Here is a 13,539-nt window from a genome sequence, read left to right on the forward strand (position 1 = left end):
ATGGTTGGGATCATCATATCAAAGTCATTTTGATAGGATGAGACATCAAGTTGGGACCCAAATGACGGACCATCCAGGATAATTGTTGGGACCTTTATAGTATAATCTACATGAACTGTCTATTCTCCAAGCCATGATTATATTGTCAAAATCATCTAATTATAGCCATTTCCCAAAGGGGCAGTCATCAAAGATGGCCTAAATGAAGGGACCTTTCCTAACATCAATAGGGATCATCTAGATCCCAGGCCACTAATCAAACAGCTGGGATCTTCTAATGAAAGTGTCTTTGATGTCAATGAGTCATGAAAGGTTGACCTCACATTATGGATGGTCAAGATAAATGATCAGACCTTATCTATTATTGAAATTGACCACCCATTCTCCAAGCCCACATAGTGGGGCACATATTAGCCTTGCAAGACGTAGGATCTTTTTTGAATAATTTACATGGTTTTTCATTTACATTAGAATGTAGATTATAGGAAAGTAAAAATACTTTTACAATTATTTGGGAGTTTATTTTTATTTTTCCTTTTCTATTGTTTGGGTGTTATTTTCTTGAAATTTACATGATGAAAGGGCACCATTACCAAGATGTGGATGAATTACATGATCAGCAACATGGCATGTATGTAAAGCTTTCCAATTTTGAAAAGTGGGCCATGGTTTGCTAGTGTAGGCTGTTGCTCCATTGTTTCTAGTGCACTCTCCACTCATGGTGCCACCCCATAGACAAGTGATTTCAACTGCAACAATGGACCCCACTTATAAGTACTGAAAACTCATGTATAATGTGCAGATATGCATGTCCACATATTATTACATTATTCATTTTACATGACAATGGGCCCATCATTTATACTTCTAGTAACATAATATTTAAGTAGTATTATACAATGAGTTTTGCACGAATACATGTCATATTCATGCAAACCTCATTGAATACTACTTAAATACTATGTTGTTACCAAAGTAGAAATGGTGGGTGCCATTGTCAATCAAGATGGGTGTTGACAATCTCTCCCATATAAAATAAATAGCTTAATACTTGGCCTTGCATCTTTACACATTATGCATGAGTTTTCAGTCGGAAGCACGTGAGCCAAATTATTAAATGATTGAAGTAATTCAATTGAGAGTTTTTATTCACTGACTTTCAACACCATACAATGTGAGGATCATCTAATAAGTGGTTTGGATCATTGGAAGATGTATCCATACTCAACAACTAAAGTCCTGATGTATCATATTGCAATACTTTGAGATGTATTTGATCAAACCTCCAATACAATTACCAAAACTAAAAAGGTGGGTGTCACTATCGTTAAGGTGGGTATAGATATCAACTCTCATTTGTACCACAGCTAATTATGTATGCACCTCTGTTTCGTCCTTGTTTGCTACAAATACAATAAATAGAACTATATGTGGCGTTGCATTATCAAAGATAGAAAAGGACCAATGCATCAATAGGGTGGGAGAAAATATCATTCTCCATTATTATCCACTATATAACAAGAGCAATCATGGTCATTTGTACGGACACAATGAATTTTTGATTGAGGTAAATTAAACTTTGTTTTATTTAAAGGACATAAAACAAGGCTTTCACACATAAACAAAGGGTATTTTGAAAATTTAGAAATGTACAACCAGCTATTCCTTTATTCAATTATGCCCTACTTTTTGTAAGGTCAGAAATTTTGATACTTGGGAAGGGGAAGATGGTTGATTCATGGGCACTAAGGCATTATACATGTGAAAGATAATAAATTGAAATTAAATTATGTAAATCCTGGGTTTATATATGACACAAGGGACATCATCTTCCTTAATTGATAGCTTCTTTGAATCCACAAGATGCTATTGAATTCACAAGAGAAAATCTTGAATTTACGAGCCAAAAAAAGTAAACTTATAAGGAAATGATTTATTAAATTAATGAATAAATAAAAATAAGTTTAACATCCTTTAAATAATTTTAAATAAATTCTAAAAACATAATTAAAGAGTTCTAATCAAACTAGAAAATAAAACAAAAAATTTTGTAAAAAATCAGACAAGTAATCTAAAATTTGTGGCACAATTGCGACCTATCAACCAGATTTGTTGACGGATCGAATTTGAACTACGCCAAGTGTGTTTTTGCCATGAACGAATCTGTAATCCATTCTACATCAATATTCAACTAGATTTTCATTACAAATATTAATTTAAATTTATGGCCAGCTAATTGGCAAAAATATAATGGATGGCGCCTAATAAAAATAATCAATGATCCAAATTCAACAAATAAATACTTATTATTAAAATACTTTTTCAAAAAATGAAAAATAATTTAAATAAAAAAATACCAAAGTTCAACCTTCACACTACCAAACTATTGAGTATCTCCCTTTTAACACCTTTGGCTCTCTCACAGGCCTTGCAAACCACCGCCCCTCTCTTGACGTGCGTGCACGTGCCATACCCACTAGTATCATTTTAAAATGTGTGTGGAGATCGTCAGCCTGAGAGAGCATGTGTTCGTGCCTGCCACATATGAGTGCATCTATGCATGCATAAATTATGTATGTCTATGTATTAATACATTCACTACATGCTATGCATGCATGTGATCCCATGAACATGTGAACATGGGTAATACAAAACACACACATACATAGATCATGGCCCCACTTTGGTGGCCCATGACAGAAAAAAGAACAGTAAACCTGCATCCAATCTTGGTTGTTTATGGAAAATAGTCAACGGTTCATATTTAATAGAACAAAAAAATGTCCATCAATAAGAGGTTAGGACCGTTCAACCAATCTGATTCAGGCACTTTTTCTTTTTCTTGGTAATTGAACCATCCATGATTTTAACTCATTGGACGAAGCAAAAGAATTTCTATCATGCATGGGTCCATTTACATGTTAAGGCTAGCTTCGACTTGAGTAGAGGTGTACACTAACCACCAAGCGCTAGCTCGGTTAGGTCGCTGGACTCGACTCGAAAAAGCTTGATTCGACTAGGTTTGAAGCTGAGTTCGAGCTGAGTCAAGTTGATTTTTTGAATTCGAAAATGACTTTGAGCTAAGTTCGAGCTAGCCCCAGCCCAACTCGACTCAGGTCGAACTCAGCTTGAATTGAACTCAGATCAAACCAAGTCGATGACTTAGTTACTTTGATATTGACGTTGCTCACCAAATATTTGATGAAATGACTCAAAGAAGTGTGGCTGGTGGCAAGGAAGATATGTATATGAAACCAACACCCTTTTTTCTTGACTTTTATGTTGCTTAGAAAGTGTTTGATAAAATACCTATAAAACTATTGCTGCTGTCTCAAATACAATAAGTTTTTGAAGGTGTAATTCAGGTGTTTGAGAAAATACTGCAATGGCGAACTTAGCTCGAACTGGCTCGAGCTGCTGACTGAACTGAGCTGAGCTATCCTGGTTCAAGCTAAGTTCAGCTAGTGGCCGACTCGACTCAATATTTAATAATCAAATTTAAATGATATTCACTAATAATAGATACTTGGAATCATCTATCATTAGAGTTTGGCAGTGATTCGATGAGTCATACCGTGTCTGTCTGAGCTGAGCTGAGTTAGGCAGTGAGTTTAATAGAGACTCAGCTCCATTTCTTGCCGAGTTTCAAGTCGAGTCACTGAGTTTTAAAACTATGCTGTACATCTGTTACACCGGTTGGGCATAGCGTGCACCCTCTCTGTGTCTCTCTCCAGTTCCAATTAACAATTTGGGCCACTTGTTTATTGGGACTCATCATGAATTGATAATGTTTCCAAAGTATCACTTTTATAAGACAATCTGAACCATCCAATCTATAGATTGAAGAGTGGAAGGCTACAAAAACATGACAACGAGTTGAACAACATGGTCGGTGGTGCGTGTGTTTGAAAAATAAATAAATAACTAACTAAAAAGACCACTCCTGATCGTGCATATATGTATTTAGATACATATTATAGAAAAATAATGGTTGGTGGTCGTGGTCATACGTGGAAACACTTGCCTTATTCTCTCCTTTACAAAACCAAAGATAGTTCCACTACAAAAACTTTGTAGCTACGCAATGTATGTGTGGGGGCCACCATGATGTGTGCATGACATCCAACTCTTTGATCACGAGCGCCATCTCATATTCCTTTTGGTACTGAAAAAATAAGGTTAGGCCACTCCAAAAAGAAAAGTTGGGGATGGGAATTCCCACCGTTAAAACCCTTTCAGATTATGTGTGGGACCCGCCATAGTCTTTTATATGCTATCGAATCATTCAGAAGATGTTCCTACCAGGATGACTGGACAACCAAAAATCTGATCATTCCCAAACTCTATGTGAGCCACAACATGTAATTAATTTTAGAGGTTTCATGCATGATTTTACATGGTGTGGCCCACCTTAGTTCGGATCAGCTTGGATTTTACACACGATGGAGGGCTTGGATGCAATGCACACATGAAACTGGTCCACACATCACATTGTAGGTTAAGCGTGACCGACAAAGCCGTGTAGAGAATCCGGCCTCAATCAGATATTCTCATTGAATAAGAAATTTTCAATCGATCGCTTTCCTTTCTCCAGACCTTTCATTTTATTCTAATTTATTATTGAATTATTGGAGCCAATAATGTAATATGAAACTTAAACCATCAATCCGAATCTACAAATTGACCTGCTTAGATCAACATCATACAAATAGAAATTAGAGAATTTTCCTAGGAATTTCAGTCAAATGTATAAAATTTCAATAATCTCTGGCAAAACAAAGATGACCTGTCAATGCACTCTTAAACCAATACAATAATTTAAAACTCTTCTATTTTCAGTGGGCTGTGGTCAAATTAAGGAACTTGAGCTCTGCTTGGATTTGGGCAAAGTTGCCTTAGCTTGATTGTCAAACACCTTCAAACATGAAGAAAATAAATTATGACATGTGCAGGGAACTTAAAAATGGGTCAGTGGCACACTCATATATATGCAAGCACAGATTTAACACCTGTGGACATTGACACATGTGTCACATTTTTTAGCACTTGAAAGTTAATGGTGGCATATATTTATGTGTGGGATGCTAGAACTTATATTGTCACATATGTAACACATTCGTATATGTTGTTGTGAACATTGGAAATCAACACCTATACTAATTTATATTTGTTTTGGGGTTGTATAAGCTTATTTGGATTGTTGACGTAGTACACTTGGAGTCACTACTAGGTAATTAGTTGGAAATCCTGTAGTTGGCTAGAACCTATAAAATTTGTAAAAGCCAGAGAATTCGGAAACTCTTTTGCTTTCAATTGACTCCTGATCTGCGATTTGAGATTTCGAGTAAGGGACTTCTGTCATTAAAAAGAAAAGTATTAGACACCCTCTCTACCCATACGGGTGTATGGTCTCTACTTCGTATGGTAGAAAGTATGACATAAGCACTACACATGAAGAGAGAGAGAGAGAGAGAGAGAGAGAGAGCATATGAGAGGATACAAGCCTAAAATCTAAGCTCAGTGATGTTTGTGTGAGACTCACTCCATCTATCGATTTCACCAGCTCGTGTTATGAAATGATTCAAAAAAATTGGGGCATTCAAGTGGATCACACAAAGGAAGAAATGAAGATGGAAACATCTGCAGTATAAATCTCCCCAAAGCCTACTATAATGTTTATATGCCCTCTAAACCATTCATAAGGTAATTCACCTGGAATAAGAGAAATCACTAATGTTTCCTAATAAAAAGCTTTTGTACCCACAAAGAAAGTTACAATAGGGTGCGTTCAATCCCCACAATACATACATGCCCAACCGACCTAATGGTCGAATCAGCCTCTATTATTTTTTATTTTTACAAAGCGTTGCAGATGTCACAAATGTACTCTAACCAGCTCTTGAGCATTTCTCAACTAGCATACGCATGAAAACTAGCTTTGGGAAACAGTAGATTGCTGACCGTAGCTTCCACTATTGATGTCATGTATTGTTTTTATGCATGCATGCATGAATGAATATGCTATGCCACATGGGTACACACATATGATGTGAGACTAAGTTAGGTAAAAGGTAGCTATAGTGCCTTTACCAACGATGAAAGGAATAAGGGACAAGCCCTTTATCTTAAGGCCAGAAGGCCTTTGGTATCTAGGGCAACATTATATAAGTGCACTTTGCTATAAGAAAACCTAGAAAAGGAGAGGGTATGACAAAGGAAGAGTATAAAACCCTGCAGCCAAGCAAAGGTAAAACGAACAGACAAGGGAAAGCAAAGGAAGAGAATGGGATGTGAAGGAAGATAGCCTGATTTCCTTCCATGTGAGTGCAATGCAAGGGCCACATTTGCCAACTTACACGTGTCTAATCACACATGCATATCTTGCCCATTTTCTCATTTGTTATGATATTTCTAATTTAGACATTTTATTTCTATTTTTAATGAAATATTGATCGATACAAGCAAATGTTTTAAGCTGTCGCGATACGCACGCAATTAACCAATTGTAAGTTCTATGGAGTTCACTTGCTTAGTTTTTGTTTTTGTTTTTTTTTGTTTTATTTATTTATTTATTTATTATTATTATTTTTTTATTTTTAATATCATTAACTATATACTGTTTGAAAATATAATTCTACACTTGTGACTGGTGAAATATCAACAACTTATCTCTCTTTATAAATTGTTTGGATTGCAAATTATTGCATAAATATACTATAATTCCCATGTTTGGTTTATTGTGATAAAATCAAAATAACGACACCTTTTCATTCCTTCAATGCCAAATCATCATAAACCCCATATGACTATTTAGATCCAGTATTTTTAGCATGATGTAATGACTACAAATTCATTTAGTTAATCTCCTAAAATATTTACATGTGAGCTAATCTGCATGTCTAATGGCACTTTTATAGTATATTAATACGATAATTCGCAATCCCAACCAACCGGTTTTATAATATGTGAATCAATTCATCATTTATGTCAATATGAGATATTTTATTTTGACAGTAAGTATAATTATTGTATGGTGGGTAATGCATTCAATGCCCATGTCCATTGGGAAATTTACCTCTATTTTTATTTTTATTTTTAACCAAGAAGCAACACCTCCTACATAGACAAGGTGAGTTATCGGCATGAATCATCTACACATTTCAAATCACAAGCGCCATCATTATTTAGGGTTAATCCAAATATTAAGCTATTGCCCAATGGACCTGAACCCTTCTTGATTTCCCAATGGATTGACCCAGGCCTGTAAAAATTGAGGCTGTTCCATCAGGTGACAGCTCCTAAAATTACACTCTTTTTTTTTTTTTTTTTTTTTTTTATAAATGCTATTTCTTACAGTCCTAAGGAAGTGTGAAGATATAATTGGGAGGCTTGGAGTCATGGAAAGACAGCGGAAGAAATACCTCTCCCTGCAAATAATCCTTGCCCTTTGAGAAAGCCATTTGAACGAAAAAGAGGAAGATTTTACATTCTTGTCTACAAATTCAAATGATTAGGATAATTTGTAGGAAAAGGCAATTAGCTATGTGGGGCCTACTTTTGAACGGTTCTGATTGCTTGTACATGTGACCTGGTCCCCTAAGCATTATTACAAATCCAGCTCCTTCCAATAGCTCTCCATGTAATCCATGCCAAAACATAGTACTGCTCTGATATTTGAATAGAAAACTGTCCCTAATAAGTGCCAACTTCACACCTTTTCTTTTCATAGGAGGTGGTAAATCTTTTCTTTTATTTATTTATTTATTTATTTTTTTGAAAAAAACTGTGCTGGAATTTTCTTTTTTGAAAGAATTTGATGAAAGTTACTCAGCAGGCTGTCTCCTCTTTCGATATTTACACGCGCGCTTACATGCATAGACTGGAGGGTTTTGAGACACTTGCAGTCCTAAAAGCCATTCCAATGAGAAAGAAAAGGAAAATGTATGGTCCCTTCATCAATTATCATCTATGCCATTGAATTTAATGGATAGAGATTGTCTTTCCTTCCCATGGTTGTTGGATGGCAAGCTACAGAATCTCCCTACCATTCCACGTTTGATTTGAGGTCTGATTACCAAACCATTGATGTAGCCGCAAATTGAGACGCTTATGCTGCCTAATTCGCGCAACCCCCCAACAACCTACCTCAAAATCCGTGCTTGTTTGTGGGGAAAATAAGGCCCTTTTGGGGAATTGAATAAATGGACTATCATTTGCATGTTTAAATTACTCAATGACTCGGATTGAGTCATTTGATCTGAGTCGAGTTAGAGAGTTGCCCAAGTCATGGTGAACCTGGCCTGCTTGTCTGAGTTGGAGGTGAATCGTGTGGGTGAATGGTGGCGTCGAGCCAGTCCGAGTTGACTCGGACTCGTCAGTGTCGTAAATCCCACCGGTGTATTTATGGGCATGGACGATTGTGTGCGGTCCATTCCATGAACCTCTCCAATCTCTTGCGTCCGAGGCCAACGAGCATGTTGGCGGACTCGCGAACGGTAGCCGCCAACACCGATCAGGTTGGAAAAAACAGAAAAAGAAAAAAAACAAAAGAAATGCAAGAGAGAAAAAGTTTGATACTCTGGCGCAGTGAAATGGCTGGTATTCAGGCACCGGGAGATTGTACACGTGGCATACACTTTTTCTTAGTTAGGCCATACAACTCGAAGGACCACATTGAGATTGTGACTAAACAACAAATAAACTCAACGAGGGCCTATTCCTGGACATCTAATAAACTTATAAAATGAAAATAACGAACGGTCACAAATTCACCAAACAAATGTCCACTGAACCTTCTCAGGGGTTCTGATCTATCTACAGTGGATCCCATCATTTGGACGGTTTTATTTGGGTTAAAAATTTTGCGAGTGCATGCGTATGATCCGTCACACTCTACCACAGTATTAAATATCAGTAACTCTAGGAGTACAAAATCCTGCCCTTCCTTCTCTATCCCTCTCTCTCTGTGGGGAGAGAACCGCCCTCCGTTTCCATTCCCGGTCTGTCGTATTGTACTTTTAACCCCCTCTCATTGTACAGAAAAAGCCATTCTGGGTCCTTTTTTCTGCATTTTGCTACGAAATCTACAGTTTTGGGATAGATATAAAAACAGCCCTTTTCCATCTTCTCTCTCTATTCCCCTTTCCTCTTGAGAGACAGGGAGAGATTGGGAGAGAGAGAGGGAGAGAGACTGCTGCTATTTATCGCTCTCCTTCTTGGATTTCTCTGCAAAATCAAGAGGTTTTGGAGAAGATAGGAGGACCCATTTGGTCCATAAGAGCCTGTTTTCAGCTTTCTTTTTTCCCCCTTTCTTGAAGGTAATTTCTTCATCCACTTTTCTTGATTTTAATTATATATTTTTTTAGGTGAATATTTGATTTGGGTTGCTGAGTTTTTTTTAGAAATGTGCATTATCTCATGGTTTTGTTTTTGGATGATATGTGGTGTGGACTGGTTTCTTTTGGTTTAATCTATGGCTAAAGATTTCGCCATGTTTGTGTTTGATATTATTCTGATTCACTTGGAGATGATTTGAGCTGGGCTTTTCCCCTTCTGATTTGGTTTTTTGTAATAAGGTTTCTCATCCTTCTATTGGTTCTTCCTTGTTCCAGGAAAAAAATAAAATAAAATAAAATCCTTTTATTGGATTCATTTTTTTCAAAAATATTAATCTGAGGTGTTTGGATCTGATTTCGTTTCATTGACAGCTTTTCTGATTTGGATTTCTTGGGTTTTCTGTCCTTTATCAATCCGATGCATCAAGTCGATTTGTGTGAAATGCTTTTCTTTTCTTTTTTCTTTTTTCTCTTCTATTCGTCTTCCTCTTTTCTTTTTCTTTTTTTTTTTTTTTGTTTATTATTGTTATTTTTTATTTTTAAAATCCTATTTGCCTGATTATTTTCATTTAATCTGGATTTTGGATTGGTTTATGAAGGTTCGATGAACGGTTTCTTTCTGTGTAGGTTTTTTTAAAAATTTCTTTACCTTGGAAATGGAGGGTGAGACGTCGTGGGTCACTCATTGTTTGGATGATGTAGGCAGAGAGGTTTCGCAGCTTGAAGGGTTTTCCGAGATAAGCGATGAGGGCAGTAAGGACTCGTTGGTTTCTTTGGATTCCATTCTCCCTGATGATCTGCTAGAGAGAATTCTAGCATATTTGCCAATCGCAAGCATTTTCAGGATGGGTTCGGTGTGTAAAAGGTGGAACGAGATAGTCAATTCGAGGAGGTTTTTATGGAATTTCTCCAATATCTTGTCTCAAAAACCTTGGTACTTTATGTTTACCAGCAATGATAATCCAGCTGGATATGCATATGATCCCATCCTTAGGAAATGGTATGTCTTTGAACTTCCTTGCAATTTGACGTCCTGCTGGTTTATTGCTTCTTCGTGTGGATTGGTTTGCTTTATGGATAATCAAACTAGAAGCCAGCTGTTTGTGTGTAATCCCATTACGAAAAATTTTAGGAAGCTTGAAGAGCCGCCGCGGCTGAATTCATCGCCGGATTACAGCGCACTTGCCATATCCGTGGACCGGAAATCGCTTAGTTATACCATTTCTATTGTGAAATCTAAGCAAGTGCCTGGTGATTTCATTCAATGGGATACATCGATCCATGTTTACAATTCTGACACACAGTCATGGGTCACTTTGGCGACGGAGGTGTTGAGAGGGTGGAGGGGAGGTGATGAAAGTGTGATCTGCCACGGGGTTTTGTACTGCTTGATCTACTCAACCTTGGTCATGGGTGGTAACAGCAATCGACATGGCCTAATCATGTATGACCTTTCTCGCACTTCTTCTCATGCTTCTTTGATGGGAACTTTGATCCCGGTGCCTTGTTCTCTCACATGTGGCCGGCTGATGAACCTCAAGGAGAAGCTGGTGATGGTTGGTGGGATTGGGAAACCGGACCGGCCTGATATAATCAAGGGAATTGGCATTTGGGTCTTGGACAAGAAAGAATGGCAAGAGGTTGCAAGGATGCCCCACAAGTTCTTTCAAGGATTTGGGGAGCTTGATGATGTTTTCACAAGCAGCGGCAATGATGACCTCATATACATTCAGAGCTATGGGGCCCCGGCTCTGCTCGTGTTCGACCTGTACCAGAAGCAATGGAAGTGGTCACAGAAGTGCCCCGTGACTAAGCGATTCCCGCTTCAGCTCTTCACTGGTTTCTCCTTCGAACCGAGGCTTGAAGTTGCTCCTTAGCTTTGCATAGCTTCCTATTCAACTGAAATGGCAGGTATTCACTCTCGGTGCCCTCAATCAAGAAGCTATAGAAATGCAATTGCTAGTTTCTGAAAATGGAGATAATATTGGAATGTGATCATGGCCACGCTGGAGAATTGATGAAGATAGCTTTCTTTGCTATCAGATAATGATCTGAGTGGAACATATGATAAGCTGCCTTGCCTCTTTTATTATTATTATTTTTTTCTTATGCTGCCTTTAACTGATTGAATATCATGAGTTCTCATTCATCATATACATGAAATGATTAAAAACCAATTCTGTTCTTCGTGAAAGCATTGTGAACATTTTGAATCTAGTTTGAATACTGTAATGAAATCAAATTAAGAGAAAAAGGCATTTTTTCCATTTGTAAAGTTTCAAGGTTCTTGGACTCTGGTTATGGTGCAACCACTGATTGAGCTGGCTCTTCTGCTTGAAACATTCGGGCAGTTTAGATACTTCATATATGATAGCTTCACATATGAAGCTATCATTGAGCTGGTTCTACCCAGCATTCAAGATGGCTTCATATATGATTATATTGCAGGTTTAGATACTTAAATTTGCAATTCCTACTGCATGGGCAATGGATGCCATGGACCTATCTGTAACATTTGCTTACAGGTGGGGTTGACTAAGCATCATATTAGGGCAGCAGTTCAGAGCTGCATTTGGAAGAATGCTGCCGTGGGCATTCTGCTCAAATATTCACTCTGTCTGCATGTGCTTGGATGGTGTTTGGCAGCATGTGCATTCCACGTTAGGTGGCATGGTGTTTCTCTGGAAAATCAGTTGGAGCTTGAGTAAGTGGCTATATCATCCTAGCTGTTTAAGGCTGCATTTGGAAGAATGCTCCAATGGGCATTTTGGTGCTGTCCAAGTTCTCTGCGCCTTGTAATACTCTTGTGGCATTTGGCCAACGTGGAAAGCATGTTCCATGTTAGGTGGCATGGATTTTCTCCAACAAACCAGCTCAAAAAAGCAAAGTGTCGTCTGCGAGCAACCGGATTATCCTAGTTGTTTAAAGCTGCATTTGGAAGAATGCTCCAATGGGGGTGTTCTGCCTTAATATTTATTGTCACATGTGCTCTAACAATCTATCACTGTGTTTGGCAAAAGTGACATTTGGCAATTGGCTATATTATCTCAACAGTTTATGGCTGCATTTGGAAGAATGCTCCAATCGGCATTCTACCCAACAATATTTATTATCATCGCATACTCTGAAAATGGTGGCGTTCCTCAAAAGTGGAAAGCGCATTTGGCATTGGATGGAATGGAGATTCCCCAACAAGCGAGTGCAAAATGGTAAGCAAGCTGGGTGAGTGGCCATATTATCCCAATGGTTTTAAGCTTACATTTGGAAGAATGCTCCTGTGGGCATTTTGCCCAGTATTAGCTATACCACTGTATACTCTGGAAAGGTTGGTGTTTGGCAAAAGTGGAAAGCACATTCCCAATTCGGTGGGAAGGAGTTTCTCTGAGAAAGCCCATAACGGCAAGTGAGCTTGGTCAGTGGCTGTATTGTCCACCGATTTAAGGTCATATTTGGAAGGGCATTCTAGCAAATATTTACTGTGCCCAGTTGTTCCATGTCAAATGAGCTGGTTGGGCGGCTGTATTATCCCGGTGGGTTTATTTTATTTTATTTTATTTTATTTTATTTTATTTGAGAAGTGATAATTTCATTAGTCGAAATGTACAAAAATGATGTTAGAACCTTTGAAAATCCTTATCGCACTACTTGCACCCAGATGAAAGTTGAGACTAACAACTTGACCCCATCTCCCGTTCTATTACAAATGATTTAGCTCTTCTAATAACTAAAATTGCTTTCTCGCTCTTGTTTTTGAAACATTGGTCGTTTTTTTGTAGCTATAATGCCCAAAGCCCCCCCGCTAGTCAAGTTATTCTCCATGTCTTTTTCTTTGACTTCTCAAAAACCCCTCCATGTCAGGATAGCAAAAAATCTTCAATGGTGGCTGGAAGCACCCAAAGAGTTGAAAGAAGTGATTCCAAACCTCCCTTGCAAAATAACAAAGAATGAACTAATGATTCACTGATTCTGCATCTTGGAGTCAAAGAAGACAAACATTTGTAATGAAGATTGTCAATAGTTAGCACCATGTACTTTCCAACTAGCCAACCCAAAACCAATGATTTAACTGAAAATTTTCCTGTTTTATCTTTTAACCATCGTAAAGAATCCTTGGTTGAGGAAACTGGAGAAGCCTTCACTAAAAAATGGAGAAGCCTTCATCAAGAAATGACTTCATCACCCTTCCAAGAGGAAACAATTAGAA

At 37.8% G+C, this 13,539-nt stretch overlaps 1 protein-coding gene across 3 annotated transcripts; it reads left to right on the forward strand.

Annotated features, from left to right (window-relative positions):
- Positions 1-8,960: 8,960 nt before the first annotated feature.
- Positions 8,961-12,857, forward strand: LOC131241273 (F-box/kelch-repeat protein At3g61590-like). 3 transcript variants are annotated; one of them, XM_058240037.1, is made up of 2 exons: positions 8,961-9,317; positions 10,038-11,261. In XM_058240037.1, exon 2 carries the CDS (start codon positions 10,181-10,183, stop codon positions 11,210-11,212), a length of 1,032 nt encoding a protein of 343 aa, XP_058096020.1. In that variant the 5' UTR covers positions 8,961-9,317; positions 10,038-10,180; the 3' UTR covers positions 11,213-11,261. The 3 variants fall into 3 exon arrangements, with proteins under 3 accessions (XP_058096020.1, XP_058096019.1, XP_058096018.1); XM_058240036.1 differs by lacking the exon at positions 8,961-9,317 and adding an exon at positions 12,390-12,857 and having other exon boundaries at positions 9,886-11,246; XM_058240035.1 differs by lacking the exon at positions 8,961-9,317 and adding an exon at positions 11,861-12,372 and having other exon boundaries at positions 9,886-11,246.
- The last annotated feature ends 682 nt before the right edge of the window (positions 12,858-13,539 follow it).

Source organism: Magnolia sinica, chromosome 3 (assembly GCF_029962835.1).
Source record: "Magnolia sinica isolate HGM2019 chromosome 3, MsV1, whole genome shotgun sequence".
In the NCBI taxonomy this organism is placed as follows: Eukaryota; Viridiplantae; Streptophyta; class Magnoliopsida; order Magnoliales; family Magnoliaceae; genus Magnolia; species Magnolia sinica.

Coding starts and splice junctions, on each gene's coding strand:
- LOC131241273 (XM_058240036.1), top strand. CDS start 9,992: ATGGAGGGTGAGACGTCGTGGGTCACTCATTGTTTGGATGATGTAGGC.